Source organism: Meira miltonrushii (assembly GCF_003144205.1).
Source record: "Meira miltonrushii strain MCA 3882 unplaced genomic scaffold FA14scaffold_2, whole genome shotgun sequence".
NCBI lineage: Eukaryota > Fungi > Basidiomycota > Exobasidiomycetes > Exobasidiales > Brachybasidiaceae > Meira > Meira miltonrushii.
Window position 1 is genome coordinate 113,168 of NW_020289944.1, and position 22,207 is coordinate 135,374.

The window sequence follows — 22,207 nt, forward strand, 5'->3', positions numbered from 1 at the left end:
AAGTCAAACTAACAATTATCAACATCTTTACATCAAACATTAAAAGAGGTCATCCACCATCAGATGACACTCAAAGTATGGATCCCTGGAAGAAAAGGTGAGCATGCCAGATAAAGTTAGAACAGCTTTTTTAAGTCAAGCTAACGATGATGATTACTTGATTGAATATCAGATCGCCATGAGCAGGCCATGTCCCTGTCAGTGCTTCAGGTACGCCTGATGATTATTATAAAGGCACCATCCACTAGCTTGTACAAGCTAAAGACTATGACCATCTGATCAACTTCTCTGAGCAAGAGATCCGAACGTGAATCAATTTACCGTCTCAAACAACTCTAGCTTCCATTCCTTTCTTATCTTCTTCGATCGACTTTCTTATCCCTTCTCTCTTGCTTTTTCTCTTTCTTCAATTTACGTCTTTCTCTTTCTTTTGCTTTTTTGTGTGCCTTTGCCTGAGAACGATTTGATGCTCCAGATGCGGGGACGGATACGTTACTTGGACTTGGTACAGATTGTGCCTCGTCCGAAAGTCGAGCTGCTACAGGCTCGACTGTTTCATTTTGATTTTCGAGGCTAGGACCGAGTTCTTTTTCAGTGGCACCGCCTTGTACTACATGTTCCGTTGACACGGGTTGCGTGACAGGCTTTTGAGAAATAGGAAAATGATGAGAACATCAGAACCAGCTTGTCCATCATGTGTCTTTCACTGTCACAATCTCGTGAGAGTGAGCATAAAATCTGACTCTCTCTTTGTGTTTTCTACTCACTGTGTTTTCTGAAATTGGAGGTTGAACTTCATTCGATTGTGGATTTGTAATCGGGGGATTACTGGAAGAGCTTCTCGTAGATTTAGCTTTTGCCTTTTCTCTTCTACTATCAGCTTTTGCAACTTTACGTTCTTTCTTGTTTTCTCTTCTTTGTTCACGTCTTTCTGCAGCTTGAGCACGAGATTCTTGACGATCTGCCAATTTTTCACTTCTATACTTCCATCTTGCCCTATAGGAGAGGTGTGCGTGAGATAATTTATACTTCATCAGGTGCAGTTTACTCACTCATCTGCTCTTGCTTGTGATGCTTCTGGACTTTCGACATCATTGAAACAAGAACAATTGGTCGTACAACACATTGGTCCTTTTCGCAATAATGCTCCGCACCATAAAGCGCCCAGGATTTTGTTTAACTTGCTCGGCTTCCATGTTTTTGGTTCTGACATGGTTGGGTATATGTAATTACTAGGTAGTAGATGGTGGATGGAAGTGAAAAGTGCTTCTTTGGGTAATATAAGATCGACATGTCAGATGGATTCTAGATGCATCTCTATGCAAGTTATAAAACAGGCACGTAAGCACTGTCTTTCCCTTTCACGCTTCTGCGGGGAAATTCAATCGAGCGGGAGAGACAAAAGAAAGTTTAAATTGTTTTCCTCAAAAGTGGAGCTGAGAAAAAAAATTTCATTCATAAGAACATTCCATGGAACAAAAGAAAGCCCACCTCCCACTCATCACTTATCAAGATCCAAAACGATACGACCGGCAATCTTACCATGATGCATATCATCATATACTTGCGGTAAATCACTCAATCCTAAAGTTTTATAAATCGCCTTGACTTTTCCGCGTGCTGCGATGTCTAATGCTTCCTGAGCATCTTGACGATTACCAACGTAACTTCCTACGATATTGAGTGATTTGAAAACAGTCCAAAATACGTTTGCTTTAATGTCTGTTACCGGTAAACCAACAACCACCAAAGTACCACGAGGACGTAAATAATCCAAAGCTTGTTCGTAGGCCTTTGGAGAAGAGGCTGCTACGATTGCTGCATGTGGACCATGACCATCAGATGAAGCTTCTTTGACAGCTTGGACGAGATCTTTTTCCTTCTGGAAATCAATGAATTTTTCACAACCTAATTGAATTGACAACTTCTCCTTTTCGGAACCGGTATCGATTCCGATCACACGAGCACCAGCGTTAGAAGCATATTGAACAGCGAGCTGAAGATAAGAAAGAAAGGTCAATGAATATATCCAACTCAACTCTTTACAGCCCTACTCACATGTCCTAAGCCACCACCGCTACCAATGATTACCACATCATTACCGGGTAACAATTTGGCTTCCTTTACCGCACGGTAAACGGTCACGCCGGCACATAAGAGTGGACTTGCACTTTCGAGATCGAGTCCGTCAGGAATGTGGGAGAGATGTCTAGCAGAAGCTACAGCATATTGTTGGAAGGTACCATCCCAAGTATAACCTGAACATTGAGCGTCAGGGCAATTTGGTTCATGACCACGTCTGCAGAAATCGCACTTCAAACAAGAATCAGCAATCCACTTGATTCCAACACGATCACCTTTTTTAACAAATTCATCTGCACCTTCACCTAAAGCAACAACCACACCTGCGCCTTCATGACCGCCGATCAAAGGCATCTTTGCATCAATTGGCCAATCACCCAAGATTGCATGTAAGTCTGTATGACAGACACCTGAATAAATTAAACGAACTAAAGCTTCACCACGTTTTAATTCGTTTGAACGAATTGGTGCATTTTCAATCGTTACCTTTCCACCTTTTTCACGACAGATTGCTGCTTTTTGTTCATTAGGAATCTTTAATTCTTTCTCTCGTGCGTCAACTTTGGCTTTGGAAAGTGCAGCTGGCATTTTGAGTAGTAGAGTATTGAAGTTGGAATATAAGAAACTGGATAATGTTGGGAAGGGAGTGCAGTATATAAAATTGGTAGACACAGGACTTATATAGCTTTGGAGAAGTGAGCACACCTACCCCGCATCTTTGGTGATCGAAGCATGAACTGGCAGCACATCACTCAAAGAAGCTTTCTTTGTGGTCAAAGCTTAAGCTAATCCCAAAAAATGTCGTACGACATCAGAGCAGTGGCTTTCCTTTGTCGGTCAAATGACCCTAAAAGGATCAAGAGTGACTCTTTTATCTAAGTTGAACCAATAAAACGGCCTTTGCTTTGATCAAACTCAGCCCTTCCTTGCTGTCGTGTGCGAAAAGACAATGGAAGTGAGTATTTGATTAAAATGTCCCACGCTTTCTCACTCTCAAAAAGTTAATTAAAGCATTGGTCACAAGATCAAGGCGACGTGAGTATTCAAGATTAAAGTTTGATGAACCATTGATCCGGACAGAGGGTTTACCTGTTCCTATTTAAATCATTTTGTGGGGAAGTTGATGGCACGGACCCTTGCCGCCAAGCAGAGTATTGATTGTTCTTTGTTCAACGGCTGCGCATATGCCTCTCTCTGTTGTGGAGAATTGGCTGCACGAGCCAACGGCTTATGAAGTGATACTCTCTACAAACAATCAGAGGGAGAATCACCCTTCTTTCCAACACATCATCCATCGCCTTGCAACAATGACTTCTATAACAGCCACAACAGCCTCAACTCGTTCTTCTTTCACTTCTGCCGGTTTTGCACCTCATCTGATTCCAATTCCGGCATCTGAAAGTGATCCTTTATTGACGGACCTAGAAATTTATACACTACGTTATCAACATGCTGGATCGACTAAAGAACCTCTCTTACTTATCCATGGACATCCACAAAACTTATCCATTTGGCATAGAGTTGCTCCAATCTTGAGCAAACAAGCTGAAAGAGATATCGTTTTGGTGGACTTGCGCGGACATGGTCACTCAACCGTACCGCGGGTAAGGAATTTCATCAGACTTGGACACACACATGATGATCGAAGGGAAAAGGATGAAGAACGTATTCCCCAAGAAGAGATCTTACGTGCTCGGTACTCTAAACGTGAGATGGGACGTGATTTTGTTCAAGCAATGAAACAGCTGGGATATGATAAATTTGCGGTCGTGGGACATGATCGAGGAGGCAGAGTTGCACATAGGATGGCAATTGATCATCCCAAAGTAGTCACAAAAGTGATGACGTTGGATATCGTACCAACGTATGACCTATACACAAAAGCCGATGCCAGATTTGCAATGGCCTATTGGCATTGGTTCTTCCTTATTCAAGATTATCCAATGCCAGAAGAATTGATTGTTCATTCACCTAAATCGTACTTGGATAAAATGGTAACCCGTTTCCCGCGTACTAAAGGAGAGACAGAAGATAAGAACGAATCAGAAGACGAAGAGTTATTCCCCCAAGATATTCTCAAATCTTATTTGTCCAACCTTTCTTCTCCGCCACGTGTTCATGCAATGTGTGAAGATTATCGTTGTTCAGCACCTGGAGGAATTGATTTTGAACAAGATGAAGACGATCGCAAGAGAGGCAAGAAGCTTACTCAACCATTTAGAGCATTATGGGGTAAACGTGGATTAAATCAAATTTTGTTTGGTGATCAAGGTCCAATAGATTTATGGCAAAATGTTTGTGAACAAAAAGTTACAGGAAAAGGAATTGATTGTGGGCATTATATGCCAGAAGAATCACCGAAGGAGATTGCGGAAGATATCCTAGCTTTCTTTGCTTGAATGAATGAAAGGCGTTGACATGGAATGTTGATTGTACATGTATGGAATGGCGTCAATCATTATTTGGCGTCTTTTGTTTATAATGGAATTGTTTCTATTTAGAGGAATGAGAGAAGCGTGCCGATACATAAACGCGGGAAGGGCGGGAAGAAGACGCGGCGTAATTTACGCCTTCAATAAAATACGCTAAAGGATTATCCAGGCAGAGTGTGACATTCGATTATTCTGCTTATTTGTTTATCCGAAGGCCAAAAATGACAGATCCTCCAACGCCCATCCGTTAACGCCTTCCGTTAAGAAACAAATTTGTGGTACACAAGCAAATCATCCATTCCAACGGATGCCGTTGCAATATAAATGGACAATGTCTCCCCCAAATTTAGATTTCTTCCCATCTTTTCCTCTTTCCACCTTTTCAAACCGACGCTGGCCGTCAACAGATTAAGAAGTACGGCTTGAAGCTGTTCATTCTTTACTGCAATTCAAGACATTCGTTTGCAACACTTATTGCGCTGGTCGCATAGACAATACATGTACTACTAAGAAATTCCTTTCACCATGAAGCTCGAACAATTTCTTCTGATCTTTTTGATCTGTATAGGATGTCTTATTGGTTGTAATGCACTTCCATTGTATACAAGGCAACTCTCACAACAAGAACAGCAACCAAGAATTGATTTCAGATCGAGTAGCAAGAAGAGCTTACAATCTGGTATCAAACATACTTCTCAATCCGAATCTAGAAGTGGCTTAGAAGCAAGGCAGATCCTGGAAGCTAGGATCACAAAGGAGAGGAGAGAGTACAACCGCATTCCTCCAAGATTTATCAAACGTGACGACAAATCTCAATCATCACCAGCAGCTTCAAAACCTTCTGATGCACAGAAATCACCTTCTTCGGGTGATGAGGGAGATAAGAAGTCACCCTCTGACGCACAAAAATCATCTCCTTCACCTTCACCTGCAGCTGATGACAAGTCCAAACAATCGTCTCCTTCTCCCGCTCAAGGTGGCGTTCAGAAGCCAAAACAAACTCCAACCCCTTCTACTGATCAGCATAAGGATGGTCAAGGTTCACAGCCTTCCTCGCAACAACAAAACAAACCTTCTGGTGCACCATCTGACGCTGAGAAGAATAAAGATCAAGCTGGACAAAAGGGTGAACAACAAAAGCAACAAGGTGGACAATCTGCGAATGGTGATAAGCCGAAATCAAACTCCAATCCATCCCCTTCGCCTTCTGCTGGTCAACAAGACAAAGGTGCTCAAGGTGATGCGAAAGACAAAAATGCTTCGAAACCAAGTGCAAGCCCGAGTCCAAATGCTGATCAAACTAAATCTGGGGATAAGCAAGGGCAGCAGGATGATAAGAGCAAACCAAGTCCGAGCCCTAGCCCTTCTCCAGATGCTAGTCAAAACAAAGGTGATCAATCTCAGGCCAAAAGTCAGAACAAGACAGCACTGCCTCCTGGATCGAATGATGATGATAAAACAAAGCAGCCTAAACCTGATGACAAAGCAAAGCAACCTGACCAACCTAATGATCAGAACAAGCAGCCAGATGGCGGAGACTCTAACGGACAAGACCAAGGACCGAAGCAAGATCCAAAGGATCAGCAACAACAACAACAACAACAACAACCACAAAGCACTACAAAGCATGTAAATGATGATGATAATAATTCAGCACCAACTGATAATGGGAATAATAGCTATAATGGAAATCACAGCGGCAATGTTGTTGGTTCGAAGGTGACCAATGGAGCACCGGGCCAAAAAGGTAAAGATCCAAATGGTGATAAAAGTGCTCAAGGACCTCAACCTTCAGCACCAGCACCGCAAGATAAAACCCAGCAAAAGTCAACGACAAGCAATGTGAACAATAATGATAACAATATGGCACCAACGGATAATGGAAATGGGAGCCACAACAATAATCATAGCGGCAATGTAGTCGGATCAACCGTGAAGAATGGAGCGCCTCAACAAAAGGAATCTCAACCTTCTCCTTCACCCTCGGACAAACAGGATAAGCAGCCTGATAATTCCAAGAACAAAGATCAGCCTGCACAAAATAAAGATCAGCAAAACGGCTCGCCCTCTAGTAGTGAAAAGCCTTCGGACAGCAAGCAAGATAAAGGGCAAGCTTCTCCTTCTCCATCTGGTGCGCAACCTCAACCTTCTCAGCCTCCTTCGGATGATAAAAGCAAGCAGGCTCCACCACCTTCTGCTTCGGGTGACAAGAGTAAACAAGATCAATCACCTTCACCTTCTTCGGATCCTTCTAGTCCAGCCAAACAATCTTCATCTTTCACAACGACTGATTCAAATAATAATGATAATAATTTGGGAGCAACGAATAATGGCAATGACAGCCATAACGGGAACCACAGCAATAATAACTACGGATCAGAAACCAACAATTATTCAGCAGGAGGAAGCGGGGATCAAGGCAAAAATAAGAGTAACCAACCACCACCTGGATCACAATCAGGAGGAAATCAAGATGGCAGTAAGACGAGCAACGTGAACAACAACGACAATAATCAAGCAGCAACGAATAATGGCAATGGCAGCCATAATGGGAACCACAGCAATAACAACTACGGATCAGAGACCAACAATTATTCAACAGGAGGAGGCGGAGATAAAGGCAAGAACCAACAGAATCAACCACCATCCGGAACAAACTCAGGAGGAGGTCAAGATGGCAGTAAGACGAGCAATGTGAACAACAACGACAACAATTCAGCAGCTACAAATAATGGCAATGGAAGCCATAATGGAAATCATAGCAATAACAACTACGGATCAACGAAAGATAACCATTCCGATCCACAACAACAGAAAGGTGCAAAGCAAAATAATGACCAACAACAGCCGTCAAAGGGTAAAGGGGATGGTCAAGGACAGCCTCAGCCTCCTGCTGGTCAGAGTCAAGGTCAAGGATCCTCACAAGGTCAGCCACCGCCAGCACAACCGGATAAGGGCCAGGGTGATCAAGGTCAATCTGGAGATCAATCTTCGAGCAAATCGAGCAATGTCAATAATAATGACAATAACTCAGCACCGACAAATAATGATAATGGGAGCCATAATGGAAACAACAGCAACAACAATTATGGATCAATAACAAATAATTATAAGAATGCAAAAGATGGTACGATGGTCTTTAATCAAGATGGTGGCAGTGATGATGGTAACGGCGGCGGTCAATCAGGTGGACAACAGCAAGGTCATGGTCAGAACCAAGGGCAAGGACAAGACCAAAGCCAGAACCAGAACCAGGGTCAAAGTCAAAGCAAGGGGCATGGTCAAGGACAAGGCAGCAAGCCATCAAATCAAGGACAAGTTCAAAGCGGTGGTGGTAATGGCGGAAGTGCTTGCAAAAGGTCAGTACGCCAAGAAGCTGAAATGATACTACATCGCCGTAAAAGTGGAAAGCCGGATGCAGTAGAATACGGTCATGATTCTAATGGAGATCCAACCATTTACTATTACTACGTTACAAACGCTCCTGGAGGATCAGTAGATTTCAATGGAGGCAGCCAAGGTGGTGGCAGTAACCAGTACTGTCGTCGATCTGATGAGACATCATTGAGAGATCTTGGAGTAGCAATGCGAGAATTTAAGAAACGTTCTTTTGATTCCCCTGCACAAGCGTCACAACATTTAGATTCTTTGCGTAGAAGAGCGATTGACTTGGATGTTTTGTAGGCTTTTTGTTTATATATGTTTGAAATGGTATTCACTTAGTGTCCATTGACCGGTCGGTGCATTATCGGTGGCCGGTGATCTCCACTTGTCCGAATGACAGATTTCCGTTGTGTGCTCCTCTTCCGCGGCACGCGTTTTGATAATCATTTCCGAGGAACAGTGCCTTTATGCTGTGTGCATCATCAGCACATTGACGTAAGAATGCCGGTACAGCAATTGAACACTGCGACCGTGCACACGACATCCAATTTCATATTCAAGAAGAAATAAAAGAAGGCAAAAGAACCCATCCATATACATTACTTATAAGCAAGAGAAAGGGTGTGATGTGTAATCTTCTTTTCTTTCCCCTCCATCATTCACTTAGAAACAATCAATCAAAATGCCAAAAGGTTACTCAATCTCTGACACAAAGAAATGGACCGATTTCAAGGTCATCGATTTCGATCTCAAACCAGAAACTGATGATGACGTAACTGTTGCCATTCAATACTGTGGTATTTGCGGTTCTGATTTGCACACAATCAACGGAGGATGGGGTGAACTTTCAGTTCCAGCAGTCATTCCAGGTCACGAAATCGTTGGAAAGGTTACACAAGTCGGCAAGAACGTCAAAGACATCAAAGTTGGCGATCGTGTCGGTGTTGGTGCTCAAGTTGGTTCATGCATGAACTGTTCTTCTTGCAACACAAACTTTGAGAACTACTGCTTGGGAGACGGTAAAGCAGGTTGCGTTGACACTTACAACTCAAAGTACGCTGACGGCCACCCTGCTCAAGGTGGTTACTCAACCGCAATCCGTGCACACGAACGTTTCGTTTTCCCACTCCCAGATGCTATCAAATCCGAAGATGCTGCAAGTATGTTCTGTGCCGGTTTGACTGTTTACTCACCACTCTTGCGTAACGGTTGCGGCCCAGGCAAGAATGTTGCAGTTGTTGGTTTGGGCGGTTTGGGTCACTATGCCGTCTTGTTTGCCGCTGCAATGGGCGCAGACGTTACAGTCATTTCTCATTCACCAAAGAAGAAGCAAGATGCACTCAAAATGGGAGCAAAAGAATTCGTTGCAACAGGTGAAAATGAACAATGGTACACAGAATACGGAATGAAGAAGAAACCATTCGATATCATTATCAACACTGCTTCTTCAAGTGCTTTGGACTTGACCGCTCTAGTCAAGACATGTGCAGTCTACGGTAACATTGTCATGTGCGGTATGCCAGAAGATGCATGGAAGCTCCGTTCTCAACATTTGGCAGGAAACGGTGCTGGTATTCAAGGAAGCCACATCGGATCAAAGGAAGATGTGAAGAAGATGTTGGCTTTGGCAGCCGAGAAGAACATCAAACCTTGGATCGAAGTTTTGGACATGAAAGAATGCCCTGGTGCTCTTACACGTGTTCACGATAACGATATCCGTTACCGTTTCGTCCTCAAGCAAGATTTGGAGCCAGTTGCTTAAGAGTGAATGTATGTTCATTATCAAAACTTGTCAATTCAATTCCATTTTTTCACGTGTGATATTATAAGTACAGATTGCCGAAAATTGCATCTATTGCTCCTTCCTTACCGGATCGATGCCTCTACTCTCAAGTTCTTTTTGTATCGCTTGTCCTACTTCCCCAACTGCATCAACGACTACTACTCCTGCGTTCTTGAGTGCTGTCCGTTTCTGTTCTGCCGATGATAAACCATCACGCCAAATTGCGCCTGCATGACCAAAGATTTGACCTGGTGGGACATTTCTGCCGGCAATGAAAGCAACGACAGGTTTGATCGGTTTGCCATCCGAGCCAGTGTATTGTCTCGCGATCAATTCTGCAGCTTCTTCTTCCATCACTCCGCCCACTTCTCCGACCAAGACGATCCCTTGAGTTTGTTCATCATTCATGAAGAATTCCACAGCTTCTGCATGTCTTGTGCCCGGATAGAAATCCCCACCTAATCCTAAAATGTTTGATTGTCCCATATGTTTCGTTGACCATGCTGCTTCATAAGAAAGTGTTCCTGAACGAGATGCGATTCCGATTGGACCTGGAACGGCGATACTCAAAGGAGATATTCCTAATCTACAACCGGCAGGGTTCATCATCCCGGGTGAATTACAGCCGACCAATCTTGATTTTGATTGAGAATGCAAAGCTGACATTATCCGCATTTGATCTTTTAGCGGGACACCTTCTGCAACGCTGACAATGAGAGGGATCTCATTCTCGATCGCATCAATGATCGCATTTGCTGCTAACATTGGAGGAACGAAAACGGCAGTCGCATGTGGCTTAACTTGACGAACGGCCTCTTTTACTGTATCAAAGACTGGTCTATCAAGATGCGTTTGGCCTCCTTTCTTTGGCGTTACGCCTCCGACGATATTTGTTCCGATGCTTAGTGATAATTTAGCATGAAAGGTGGCCTGGGAAAGAAAGAAGAAGTGTAAGCAAGTTGCTCATCCCCTCCGGTCCGATCATACTGACAAATACTCACACTTTTACCTGTAAATCCTTGAAATATGCATGGCGTATGTTTATCAACTGCCAAATTCTTGATTGTTTGAGCTGCTTTACTCATTCTTTGAGGAGGTGTGATATAGGTGATGGTTGTCAAGAATGCTTTGATGGCCTTTTTCCGATTGCGAACATTGATGCTAATATACCCCGCGTTGGCGTACACTGTTCAAGTGCCTCATTCTCCACTCCCGTTGCAACAGTTTATTTTGCGGAAAAAGCACCAGCCGGCATTTGGTTCAAAGAGAGCGAGTAAAACCGATCATTTCGCTGTGTTGGCGATGCTGTATACAACAATCAAAAAGGATTCAATATCAAAGAAATATTGTGTATTGATGCCATTCACCAATATCAGGCTTGCAATTACGAGTAATCATCATGATGGAATCCTTTGCACACCTTCGCTTTCGGTGGTGTGACTGAACCTTCGTGTATTGGCGGTTGCTCTTCGTTTTTCCTCTAATTCAGTCTACTCTCTGTAGTCCACTACACACCGTCTTTAGCCCAATGCTCAATTCCCAGCTATCAGTTTTCTTATCTTTCACTATAAACGCCTCCGTTTCGTTGAACTCCGATTTGCCGAGTTGCTTTTGACCGCTTTTTTTTGTGGGGCATTACGCCGAAAAGATGACGAAATCTTCTTGCTATTGAAAAAGATATTAGAATTCGCGATGACACAGCAAGCAGAAGATACACATTTTTGAGCATATAAACATTACCGCAGCCTTTATGTACCTTCGGATCCGCTCATATCACCGGGTCTTCGTGTGTTGGCGGGTCCGTATCATCCGTGGCACGATTAGGTGCGCAACGTTTGGCTTTCATCACTTCTCACGATAGGTACAAAAATATTTAAAGACTGGGAACTTCAGTACAACTCATCATTTCAGTATCAACACTTGCCTCCTCGTCTGATAACTACGAGTACTTACTGCACCAATCAACCTTATCAAGATGATCGCCAAATTTCACATGAACTTGTTCCTCGCAATCACTTTTGCTCTTATTGCTTTTCTCTTGTACTGCAAGGCTGTGCCAGCTGATAACGACTTGGTGGGTTGATCTTTTGCTGTAACAAGTCATTTGCCGAATCGAGTTTTGATCCTTCTCTTGACTTTCCCTAATACAGGACCTCTTCTACAAGAATGGTTTGCTCAATAGTGTAAAATGTAGCACACCTACGTGCCCATCGGGTCAATGTGGAAACCCTGCTTGCCCTTGCAATGATGGTACTTGCAATATTGCATAGGAGACTCACACAAAAAAAAAGGGCACGGGCAAAATGAGCTCTTTGAAAGGCTGAAAGTTGTATTGAGCGAGTATCAAATACAATCTTATTCTCACGCCTTCATTCTTCGATCTGTCTTCTCGATTATAAGACGATATACTCAGGTCTTTTTTCTTCTTAACTCGAAAAGATTAGCCAATTTCAACGACCCCGAAAGGGATAAGATCATTTTGAAGCGATAGAGCAGTCATTATTGATCGCAATGAATGAAAAAAAAGTTTTTAGCACTGAAGCATTTGAAAGCTTGTTTGCTCTAACCACTGCAATAGATCTTATCATTATCCGAGGCTAGCTCCGATGTCTAAACGTATCCGGATCGATGAGGGTTCTATAAGGTAAGCGAGTCACATCTAAAACGTGGTCAGCGTAATCTGTTTTCCGTATTTCGGTCATTCGATCTACTTTTCCTCCCTTCCCTCTTGGCCGTTAATGTTATCCGTGTCTCTTCTCACGCTATCTTGATATGTTCTATCAGATCACATGTACATACTCGGATAAGATATTCTACCTGCCCTAATCCAAAGCACGTGGCAATTGAACATGTCTTGCAATGCGGATCGGAGTATATAAAATTGACCAATTTGTTTTATAATGACACTATTTTGATCCTAATCTAAGTGCACACAAGCGAAACTTATTATTATTCTTCTAACCGCTTAACAAAGATCTTGAACTAATTCGCCGCATTCTTCGTTTAGCGTGGAATGTTGGAGTAAGATCGAGGCTAGTGAGCATCATGCCATGCTAGATTAATCCGAGAAACCAAGAAAGATCGAGATTCAAACTCTAATTACACGGGAAAGGTACGAGATTAAAAGATCAATGCATGTACCAGACAGATTAATGAGATCTAGTGCGGAGGAAAAGTACATATAGCATATTCATATACGTCGGATAGAAGTTTCACTCGCATATAGTTAGTCTAATGATATCTCACATGTAAAGGGATGTGGGGTTTGGCCATGTTTCAATTTGGGCCCTAGCAATAGGAACAAATGGATCATTTGCGTGGAGGCCGAAGTGACAGATTAAATTGATATGTGTGCGCCAAGACTTTTTTGATCGCCGTAAACCTGATTATCGATAGACTGCAAGGACCATTCCCTGGAACCGAAATGCTCCGCTTTGAAGATATAACACTTTCAAGGGAAAAGCTTTTAGATAAGATGTCTCGGGATGGATGGGTTAAATCTTCCAACTTTCGATAAGATCTATCCATTCTCGGAAAATTAGATTTAAGTTGCGTTTTTTAGCTTTCCGAAATCTCTCGCTTCCCACGCTGATTAATCTTTCCGCAGGCGGTCTCAGACATGAGCTCATTCCCCGCCTATACCTTCCTATTGCGAGAAAAAGTGTTTCAATGAAAGATTCCCATAACCATTACACTATTGCCTTCCCATCAGTGTGAGATGAAAGGAAGGTAAAGAACATTCTTAGTATACGGAATCGATTCCTGTGTTTTTTTATCTCTCGATTCTGCTGTCGGGACTTGCTCTAAGGCTGACGATGTTGTGTGTGTTTTCTAGATTTGACAGTCTTGTTTGACCATTTGAAAAGTTGTTGACACTTTTGACGATATATAAACCGCAACTTGTACAGCTTTCGATGACTTCTTTCCCATCAAATTCCCTTTTCTCGCACCACCAATCCCTTCACCCTATCTCTCGCACCACTTATATCCTCCAATAAAAATGGCACGTATTGCAGCTTTCACCGTCATCGTAGCACTTGCTTTGATTGGCTTTGCTCAAGCTTCTTTGATCGAACGCTCCAACCCCACACAAACCTTTTGCCCTGCATTCCGTAAAGAGTGCGATAGTTTAATCAATGCAGCAAACAACGGTTTGCAAACTGTGAAATCACAAAGCTACTGCAAACGCAATGGTGGCAAGTATAGTACCAGCTTTACGTTTTACTGCAAGATCAACGGTGATGATTTCACTCAAGAAGCTTTAGACAAAGTCTCAAATGAAGATACACCTGCTTTGCAACGTCGTAGTCAAAACGTTCCAACGATCAACGTCGTCATTCCTGCAGGTCGTTTTGCCGATCAACGCAAACGTGAGAACCGTGGAACATTTTGTTCTTCTTATTTGAGCGCATGTGAAACCGAATGTGCTCGTGTAAACAGTAATCAAAAGAACGTTGTTTGTCGTCGTAACTCTGCTTTGCATTACACTTTGGCATGCAAATGTGCAAATGGAAAGATGGAAACACAACATGCTTTGGCAAGAACGTTGAACAACCCTTCAACCGGCTCTTCTTCCGGCGTCATCCCCACAACCACTCCAGTCCCTTCATCGAACTTGCCAACCGGGGCCGTTAGCTCTGTCGTTTCCAGTGCTACAAGTGCAATCTCTTCCGTCGTAAGCATGGTTAATTCAGAAGCTTCCGGTGCCACAAGCACCATCAGTTCAGTCGTTTCAAGTGCTACCAGCGCAGCTACCAGTCTTGGTAATGAAGCAACATCCACTTTATCAAGTGTTGTAGGTGACGCAACAAGCTCGATTGCCAGTGTTACATCCACTTTAACCAGTGCAGCCAGTCAAGCAACAGATTCCATCAGTAGCATTGCCAATGATGCAACAAAAGATGCCGATGAAAAATCAAGTTCGATCAACAGTGTCGTTTCGGATGTTGCCAGTACGGCTACCCAAGCCACCAGCACTATCACTCAAGCTGTTTCCACTGCCACAGATGTCATTTCCAGCGTTGCTACCCCTGTTGCTACTGGTCTTCCAGCCTAAGTCAAGTTTATCCAATGAACACTTTTCTTTCTTATCTCATAGTTCACCCTTTGCTATTCCCCACTTCGTCCTTCTTTCTTGTTCCTGAATGTATGCGCATTTGTGCTGCTAGGTTCATTGTCGTTTGTTTGTTCTTTTGAATTTGATGGATTCTCTTTCATTCATTTGTGTTAGCTTCTAGTATGTTCTAATAGAAGACAAAGGAAGGAGTAATCCCCCGGGGGTAATCAGTTCATTGATGATGCTAAAGCGGATATAGCATGATGGAGTGAGAGAATGAAGACTTTGATCACCGGGCCAAGTGGTAAATGTCAACAGAGTTACTGGAAAAAGTCGCCGAATGCTGCGCCCACGCCCAGATGCAGAGAACTTTCGGATTTAGTCAATTGAGGCGTTTTCTCCGTACGGATTTTGTCTGTGCGCTTGTCAAAATAAGCAATTAAAGCCAAGCATGTCAAAGTTCTAATCTCCGTTGACAGGTGCTATGCGTAAGGAAGATATGATAACCTTTTTCTTTCCTTAATTCCGAGAATTTTTGACGTGTCTTATCAAAGTTTCGCGCTAGGCAGTAAGTAAGTTGTATGTGCTGCTGGTGTACTGCTGCATGCATACATTCATTCATCCATCCCCTCCCCTTTGCTATAAACGATCAAATCTTCTTCTTCTTAGAATCTTTGATTACGGCCCGGACTTTAAACAGTCACCATGTTTGCCAAGACTGGTTGGTTGAAACAAATGATTAAGATTGGATAGGATATAAATACCCAGCAGATTCCAGGTCAATCTCATTCCACATCCTCATCATCACAAATTCACAAAGAGCGCATTCAAGCTCAAAGGGCTCCATCATTGACATATCACATTCAGACAGGCAAACATCATAATGACTTCCGCATTTGCAACAACGCCCGTTGGTAGGGCAATCAACACGTTGAGCAAAGGAAGGTACCTTCAAACACCAGACCAAGTTCCAGGTTGGCAAATACCATCATCACTAGCAGACAAGATTGCAGGTTTACCCTCGTCTTCTACAACAGGATCATTTACTAGGGCAGCAAGTCAGGAATCCAAGCGGGATAGCATAGAACGACTAAAGGATCAAACACAATCGGAGAAGCCAACGTACGATGATCTAGAAGCAAGTCGAGCAGAGCACAATAAATCGGATGATTTAATCCAACGTGCAACCTCACAAGTGTTATCAGATGGCGCAAATCTTACTCGTGCAGAATCGATCAAAAAAGCAGAATCGATTTCAAGAGCAATTAGCATTCCTGTTGCAAAAGAAAGCTCAAGCGATGACCATATCATCGTTGGATGGTACGACGATCAAGATCCCGAAAATCCAAAAAATTGGACGTTCGGACGTAAGATTCTAGTTACACTGGCAATCTGTTTCTTGACATTTTCAGTTTATGGAGGATCATCAATCATCACTCCAAGTATTCCAGGTGTAATGCAAGAATTCAATGTTTCTCAAACGCAAGCAACCGTTACACTCTCCGCATTCGTTTTCGGATACGGATTCGGTCCTCTCGTCATTGCATTCTGGGCTGACATTCCAAAGATTGGTAGATCAACACCTTACTGGACAAGTATGCTGGCTCTAGTGCTCTTCAATGTCGGAGCAGCTCATTCCAAGAGCTATGGTACACTTGTAACGATGAGATTGCTGTCAGGAATGGCAGGTAGTCCTGCGCTCGCGACTGGAGGGGCTACACTCGGGGATATATGGCTGGACCTCCAACTTCCAAAAGCTATTTCGGTGTGGGCAATCGGAGCTGTTTGTGGTCCCGTACTAGCTCCCGTCATCGCTGGATGGGCAGCGATGAACGTTGGATGGCGATTGCCATATTGGATTTTCGTTGCAATGTCAGGTGTCGGGTTAATAATTACTTTATTTGTCCTCCCGGAAACTTTGCCCGACAACATTTTATACAGACGCGCTAAGAGATTGAGGGCCTTGACTGGAAATCAAAAATTACGAGGTCAAGGCGAATTAAATCAACTCGCAATGAAACCAATGGACTTTCTCGTTGAAGCAATTTATATGCCAATTCGCATATCTTTCGAACCAATCGTTCTCTATTCATCGGTATTGTTGGGTTTGGTTTATGCAATCTTCTATGCTGCCTTTGAAGCAATTCCGATCATTTTTGGTGAAATTCATCATTTCAACTTAGGTGAACAAACATTACCGTTCTTGGGATTGGGAGTGAATGCTTTCTTTCTCACTTTACCGTTCTACATCCTTTATTTGGTGTACTACTTTGACCCAAGGTTCATTGCAAACATCAAGAAGGGAATCATTCGTCCCGAAGACCGTATCATTTTGGCCATGCTCACTTCTCCTTTGGTCATTATCAGTCTGGTTTGGACAGGTTGGACGAGTAAGGCAAGCATCAGTTATTGGTCACCTTTGGTTGCGCTCTCTCTTTATTTGACTCCAGTCTTCTTGCTGTTCCAATCAATCTTGGTCTATCTGAGCTTCTCGTATGTGGAACATCAAAATGCAGTCTTGACGGCAAATGATCTCATTCGCTCAACGATCGCAGCCGCTTTCCCTTTATTCTCAACGGCAATGTTCAAGCAATTAGGACTGGGTAAAGCGTATACAATGCTGGCCGGTATTTCCCTCGCTTTGATGATCCCTTTGTACGGATTGTACAAGTACGGACCCAAGTTAAGGGCGATGTCCAAATATGCTCATAATTACGAAGCCGACATTCCCGCCCAATGACGGAACCTTTTATAGAATACACTTAATTTAGACGTTCTCGCTTAAAAATATAGATTGTACCATTCCCGTTACCTAGTCAACATAGCATGACCCAATCACACAATCTCGATCGCCTTTCATGACAATCAGTCTGACCCCTTCTGCGTTCCTTCTGACTTGCCAGGCTACGTGAAAAGTTGCCGGCAAGACCATCGGTTTGATAAATTGAACATCAAGTGTGAATGGTTTGCGTCCGTACAATATCTGATGTGCTTCATTGAACCTTTGTTGATCTTTAAGCCTTGCTTCTTCAACGGCCAAAGCAACGACATGGTTTCCATGTGCTATAACGGACGGGAATCCAAACAATACCGCAGCTAGGGGTAGAATATGGATTGGGTTGTAATCCCCACAGCTGCTTGCCCACAGTCTTGGCGTGGTAACATCGAACCGCGGAAGAGCACATGTTTCCAACGAATCCTGATCTTCCATATCTTCATCGTTATTTTGTTCAGACTGACGCTGCTCAGGATCAAATTTGGGCTTCTGTCCGGATTTAAGGAATTGCAAAAAGTGTAGTTCTTGAGTGAACAGAACTTCTTCATGTTTGCGTACCTCAATGATCATACTGAAATCCATCCCACGTTTCTTGCGTATGCCTGGATTTTGCGGTCCTCCAAATCGTGCTGATACTTGCAGTCGACCTTCATTGGATGCTTGTAAGAGTTTTGTTATGTCATTGCACATCGCAGGATCGTGATAGTGAAACGCATTTCGTGTATTAACCGCTCCTAGTGGTTTGATGGGAGATGCATGTAAAGCAAGGACATAGATCACTAGAGGTGCAGTCAAAGCGACCAGAAATAGACTGTTTGCGGGACCATCATCATCAATCTCTGGCTTTCTGCCTTTGACATTGGGTTGAAGTGCTCTTTGGAATCTTTGAATGTCCGATTGATCGAATCGTAGCGGTCCACTGACCTGAATTAGGGGTAAATCGAATGCTTGTTGTTTATCCTTGTGCGGGATTAGCTCATTATGATAGCCTTTTGTGAAAGGGATATACTTGCACAAGACCGATAACGACAAAACAAACAAATCAAAACCGGTAAATCTTGTTGGTGATTGTTGTAACTTGATCTCTACTGTAGAGGGTGCCGATAAAGATCGTATTCCAAGCTTGTTGAATCGATTTCGTGAGATATAGAATGCTACTGAAGCAACAACACCCCAGAATAGCAAAACCAGCTCAAATAGCCTGAAAATGATTATTGCAATCATCACCTTGAGTTGACGGGAAAGAAGGAAAAGGATGCGGGGTGATGCTGGCTCAAGTCCGTCTTCCGAAACACGCAGTCAGTCAGACACACGCTTTTGATCAGCTTAAAAACAAGTGTATAACAAAGGTTCGGGGGGTCTAGCGTATATAAAGTATGAAAGAAAAAAGTCCCGACGACAACAAACATAACAACTTCAACCTTCTACCTAATCCGTTGCACCAAAGAATGACAAAATCGTTTTAATCGTTCTAGGTCCCATTCCTCCACGTGGATAACAAATCCATAATCTTTCATCTAAAGAAGCACCAAACTTCTTGCGGAATTCAAGTTTGTTAAGCAAGTGCAAATTGGCAACGATCGAATGATAAGTTCCTTCTAATGCCTTTGCTTTTACACCACGAATGTTCGATCCCGCTACCAAATTCTCCACTGCAGAACCACCAAAAGTCAATTTTACGCTTGGGTATGTATGCATAGCAGTCGTGATTGCATATTCGATCGCTCCGTTGGGCGCATTGGGGAAATCAAGAGCCCACTTGATTTGATATCCATGTCTGGTGGATAATTGAGCAAGGATCACCATGGCCACCAAAGTTGTGCCTTCGTGGACGAAAAAGTAGGATCTATGTTCTTCATCTTGCCAAGGCAATACATTCGTCAAATGGACCTGCTTTCCTCGTTCTTTCCGCTTGCTCTTCCACTCTTCGATGCATTTTTCAGTCTCTTTCTTTTGCTCATCGCTAACAGCTTCTTCGAATGGAACATGAGTCACCTTCAAATTCTTCTCATGTGAGCGGGCCTTCTTCTCGGCTTCGGTTGCATCGCCTTTGATTCGGGATTCGACTACACACGATAACGAATTCCAGTTGCATGTTTGACTCAAGACAGACTCGAAATCGCCACCAACCAAAAGCCAGATCGGCTTGAGCTTCTTCTTTTTCATATCGGCTAAAAAGGCATTTGCAACCTTGCTATATTGACCAACTTCACATAACGGATTACCAATCACCACACAACGATCGTTCATCTTGCAATATCCTACTGCTGCGCCAGTTATCTCCTCACGCCAAATCGTGAAACGATCGTCAAGCCAAGATGTGTTGGAAGAATCACCATAATTGGCAATGAGCTTCTCCAGGCTTGGCAAGCCATCTTCTGGTGCTCTCTTACGGGCTAGGGTTGTTGCTTCTGGATGACGTAGATCGTCGGTTGGCAATTGAGTCTCGCGTAAACTCTTGGGATCACGCGGGAACAAAGATGCATTGCGGATATCGTTCAAGCCGAGGAAAAGCATCACAAATCGTTCCAGTCCAATACCACAACCTGCATGCGGTGGAGCTGCCAAACGGAAACTGTCCAAGTAATCTTCCAAGCCATGTGTGTCGATATGTTGCTTATTGAGGTTGTTCTCCAATTCATCAGCTAAATGAATACGTTGACCACCGGAAATAATCTCTTGACCGCGTACAAAGATGTCGAAAGAATTCGATGCAACGATGTTCTTTTCATCAGGATGGGTATAGAACGGACGAACAGAACGAGGAAATTTGTCCAAGATATAGAAATCTGTCTTGTATTTTTCCTTGACCAAAGCTCCTAAACGCATTTCAGCACGAGTGGACAAATCTTCATCTGATTTCGGCTTATCGCCATTCTCTTCGGTATACCCTGCGTCCAAGAGCATTTGAATACCTTCGCGATACTCCAAAATTGGCGTTTCATCCAAATATACGAAATCGTCAATAGGGAACATCTTTCTGGCGATTTCGATTTCGAGTTTGTGTGACTTTTGCAACTTAGCAAAAATGCTTTTGAGCAAGCCATCGATCATATACATGGCCTCATGATAATCGTCTCCACTCAATTCCATCTCTAAATCCAAACCGGTATATTCTGTCAAGTGACGATGTGTGTTTGAATTTTCTGCGCGGAACACTGGACCGATTTCAAAGACTCTACCAAAATCAGCACAAATGCACATTTGCTTGAACAATTGTGGACTTTGAGCAAGGCATGCTCTTCTTCCGAAATAATCCACTTTGAACACACTTGCACCACTTTCTGACGCACCACCAAGCAGCTTTGGTGTATGAATCTCAATAAAACCTTGTTCGTTCAAGAACTGACGGAATGCTTGACAAACGGCAGCTTGAACGCGGAAAATTGCTTGTGAAGGAGGAGAACGTAGGTCCAAGACACGATTTGCCATACGAACAGGTAAAGAGACAGAGGCCTGTGGTTTCGTTGATGTGATTGCCTTTTCTGACACGCTTGTGACCGAAGTTGTGGCTGAAGCGGGTTCATTATGGTCAACGGGTTCAGCACCAACGCTGTACGTACTTTCGCCGCTACTGATACTTGCTCTTGATCCTTCGTTTGAATGGGAAACGGCCATCTTTGCCGAAGTTTGTGGAACGCTTGATGCTCCATAATGATGGAATGGAAGAGGCACGTTTGGCATACTGATCACATGAATCGCTTTGATCAAGATTTCAACGTTATGAAATTCTGTACTTTGCAACCTTTCGTTGGGTTTTTGTACGATTCCGCGTACAAAGACGATGGTCTCAATTGGTAGCCGTTCTGCCCATCTGACCATATGGCGAGTGATATTTGAATCATCTGAGCGCAAAACACCTTGAACGGTCAAAAGTTGATGACGCAAGATCAAGAAAGCGAGTCTATTGCTCACATTACGAACAGCATGAAGACGTGCTTTGAATGACAATTCCGTTCCTGGTTCCGTTGATTCGGTTAAAGTATCAAGGTTTTGGACCGTTTCCGTTGGAAGAGTAGTAACGACGCCGTAGCGAGACCGTTGACCTTCGGTCTCGGTGATAGCTGCACGATTATCAGATTCCATCCTTCGTAATTTGATGCTGTTTTCCATCATTTTGCGCATCTTTGCTTTTTCATTTTTTTCGCTTGAACCGTTAAGGGATTTTGTGGGAGTTGAGGAACCATTATTGGTACCGTTGCTTGTTTCCCGTCTTGAAGAATTCTTTCCGTTGGACTTATCGGATGAAGTAGATTCCAATCTTGCATCATGTGATTTACGACCAAAAGGTGAAAGTAGAGATCTACGTTTTAGGCTAAACAAGGAAAGGTTTGAACCTGTTCTCTTTGGCTCTTGTTCGTTTTGAGCATTTTGATGATGATCTTCTGGAATTGTGTCCATCTTAGGGGAGGTGTGATGGTGAGATGGATGTATGGACGAACAAGTGCATCATCTTCTTTGGTGGTACTGCTGCTGCTGCTGTGTTTGCTGCTATATGCATAACCCTTCCCGTGATCTTTTGAAGATTGACGCATGGATTACTTACCTTAGTTCAAACGCGTTGGGCACCATGACTGTATAAAATTAGCGTTTTTTCATTTTTATCTGCTTGCGTTCATTCATTCATTCCCCCTTCTCGGACAAAAGTTTGTTCAGCGCTAAAGTGCATGGCGCCAAGTACGGGCTACTTTCAC

General features: G+C 43.2%; 10 protein-coding genes across 10 annotated transcripts; 5 read left to right on the forward strand and 5 right to left on the reverse strand.

Annotated features, from left to right (window-relative positions):
* Positions 1-353: 353 nt before the first annotated feature.
* Positions 354-1,213, reverse strand: FA14DRAFT_153997 (uncharacterized protein; the record flags this gene model as incomplete). The annotated part of the gene is made up of 3 exons (XM_025497649.1): positions 354-644; positions 768-996; positions 1,053-1,213. 3 exons carry the CDS (start codon positions 1,211-1,213, stop codon positions 354-356), a joined length of 681 nt encoding a protein of 226 aa, XP_025354840.1.
* Positions 1,214-1,434: 221 nt separating this feature from the next.
* FA14DRAFT_143829 (GroES-like protein) lies at positions 1,435-3,149 on the reverse strand. The gene is made up of 2 exons (XM_025497224.1): positions 2,059-3,149; positions 1,435-1,996 (listed from the first exon to the last, which is right to left on the reverse strand). The coding sequence occupies exons 1-2, from the start codon at positions 2,668-2,670 to the stop codon at positions 1,502-1,504; spliced, it is 1,107 nt and encodes a 368-aa protein (XP_025354841.1). The 5' UTR covers positions 2,671-3,149; the 3' UTR covers positions 1,435-1,501.
* FA14DRAFT_163916 (alpha/beta-hydrolase) lies at positions 3,055-4,481 on the forward strand (the record flags this gene model as incomplete). The annotated part of the gene is made up of 2 exons (XM_025499850.1): positions 3,055-3,082; positions 3,415-4,481. 2 exons carry the CDS (start codon positions 3,055-3,057, stop codon positions 4,479-4,481), a joined length of 1,095 nt encoding a protein of 364 aa, XP_025354842.1.
* Positions 4,482-4,760: 279 nt separating this feature from the next.
* Positions 4,761-8,315, forward strand: FA14DRAFT_31599 (uncharacterized protein). Its single transcript, XM_025502170.1, has one exon. It carries the CDS (start codon positions 5,040-5,042, stop codon positions 8,196-8,198), a length of 3,159 nt encoding a protein of 1,052 aa, XP_025354843.1. The 5' UTR covers positions 4,761-5,039; the 3' UTR covers positions 8,199-8,315.
* A 128-nt stretch (positions 8,316-8,443) lies between these two features.
* On the forward strand, positions 8,444-9,817 carry FA14DRAFT_160105 (GroES-like protein). Its single transcript, XM_025498532.1, has one exon. The coding sequence runs from the start codon at positions 8,581-8,583 to the stop codon at positions 9,658-9,660; it is 1,080 nt and encodes a 359-aa protein (XP_025354844.1). The 5' UTR covers positions 8,444-8,580; the 3' UTR covers positions 9,661-9,817.
* On the reverse strand, positions 9,706-10,801 carry FA14DRAFT_31601 (alpha subunit of succinyl-CoA ligase). The gene is made up of 2 exons (XM_025502171.1): positions 10,683-10,801; positions 9,706-10,611 (listed from the first exon to the last, which is right to left on the reverse strand). Exons 1-2 carry the CDS (start codon positions 10,764-10,766, stop codon positions 9,751-9,753), a joined length of 945 nt encoding a protein of 314 aa, XP_025354845.1. The 5' UTR covers positions 10,767-10,801; the 3' UTR covers positions 9,706-9,750.
* Positions 10,802-13,681: 2,880 nt separating this feature from the next.
* FA14DRAFT_154003 (uncharacterized protein) lies at positions 13,682-14,737 on the forward strand (the record flags this gene model as incomplete). The annotated part of the gene is made up of 1 exon (XM_025497650.1): positions 13,682-14,737. The coding sequence occupies one exon, from the start codon at positions 13,682-13,684 to the stop codon at positions 14,735-14,737; it is 1,056 nt and encodes a 351-aa protein (XP_025354846.1).
* Positions 14,738-15,365: 628 nt separating this feature from the next.
* FA14DRAFT_160107 (MFS general substrate transporter) lies at positions 15,366-17,595 on the forward strand. Its single transcript, XM_025498533.1, has one exon. It carries the CDS (start codon positions 15,621-15,623, stop codon positions 17,475-17,477), a length of 1,857 nt encoding a protein of 618 aa, XP_025354847.1. The 5' UTR covers positions 15,366-15,620; the 3' UTR covers positions 17,478-17,595.
* On the reverse strand, positions 17,550-18,737 carry FA14DRAFT_177952 (uncharacterized protein; the record flags this gene model as incomplete). Its single annotated transcript, XM_025500798.1, has 1 exon — positions 17,550-18,737. The coding sequence occupies one exon, from the start codon at positions 18,735-18,737 to the stop codon at positions 17,550-17,552; it is 1,188 nt and encodes a 395-aa protein (XP_025354848.1).
* A 170-nt stretch (positions 18,738-18,907) lies between these two features.
* Positions 18,908-22,085, reverse strand: FA14DRAFT_167227 (aspartyl-tRNA synthetase; the record flags this gene model as incomplete). Its single annotated transcript, XM_025500073.1, has 3 exons — positions 18,908-20,969; positions 21,051-21,774; positions 22,060-22,085. The coding sequence occupies 3 exons, from the start codon at positions 22,083-22,085 to the stop codon at positions 18,942-18,944; spliced, it is 2,778 nt and encodes a 925-aa protein (XP_025354849.1). The 3' UTR covers positions 18,908-18,941.
* Between the last annotated feature and the right edge of the window lie 122 nt (positions 22,086-22,207).

Coding starts and splice junctions, on each gene's coding strand:
- FA14DRAFT_143829 (XM_025497224.1), bottom strand. CDS start 2,670: ATGCCAGCTGCACTTTCCAAAGCCAAAGTTGACGCACGAGAGAAAGAA. Junction 1,997..2,058: donor GCGGTGGTGGCTTAGGACAT/GTGAGTAGGGCT, acceptor TCTTATCTTCAG/CTCGCTGTTCAATATGCTTC.
- FA14DRAFT_31599 (XM_025502170.1), top strand. CDS start 5,040: ATGAAGCTCGAACAATTTCTTCTGATCTTTTTGATCTGTATAGGATGT.
- FA14DRAFT_160105 (XM_025498532.1), top strand. CDS start 8,581: ATGCCAAAAGGTTACTCAATCTCTGACACAAAGAAATGGACCGATTTC.
- FA14DRAFT_31601 (XM_025502171.1), bottom strand. CDS start 10,766: ATGAGTAAAGCAGCTCAAACAATCAAGAATTTGGCAGTTGATAAACAT. Junction 10,612..10,682: donor AAGGATTTACAGGTAAAAGT/GTGAGTATTTGT, acceptor TTTCTTTCCCAG/GCCACCTTTCATGCTAAATT.
- FA14DRAFT_160107 (XM_025498533.1), top strand. CDS start 15,621: ATGACTTCCGCATTTGCAACAACGCCCGTTGGTAGGGCAATCAACACG.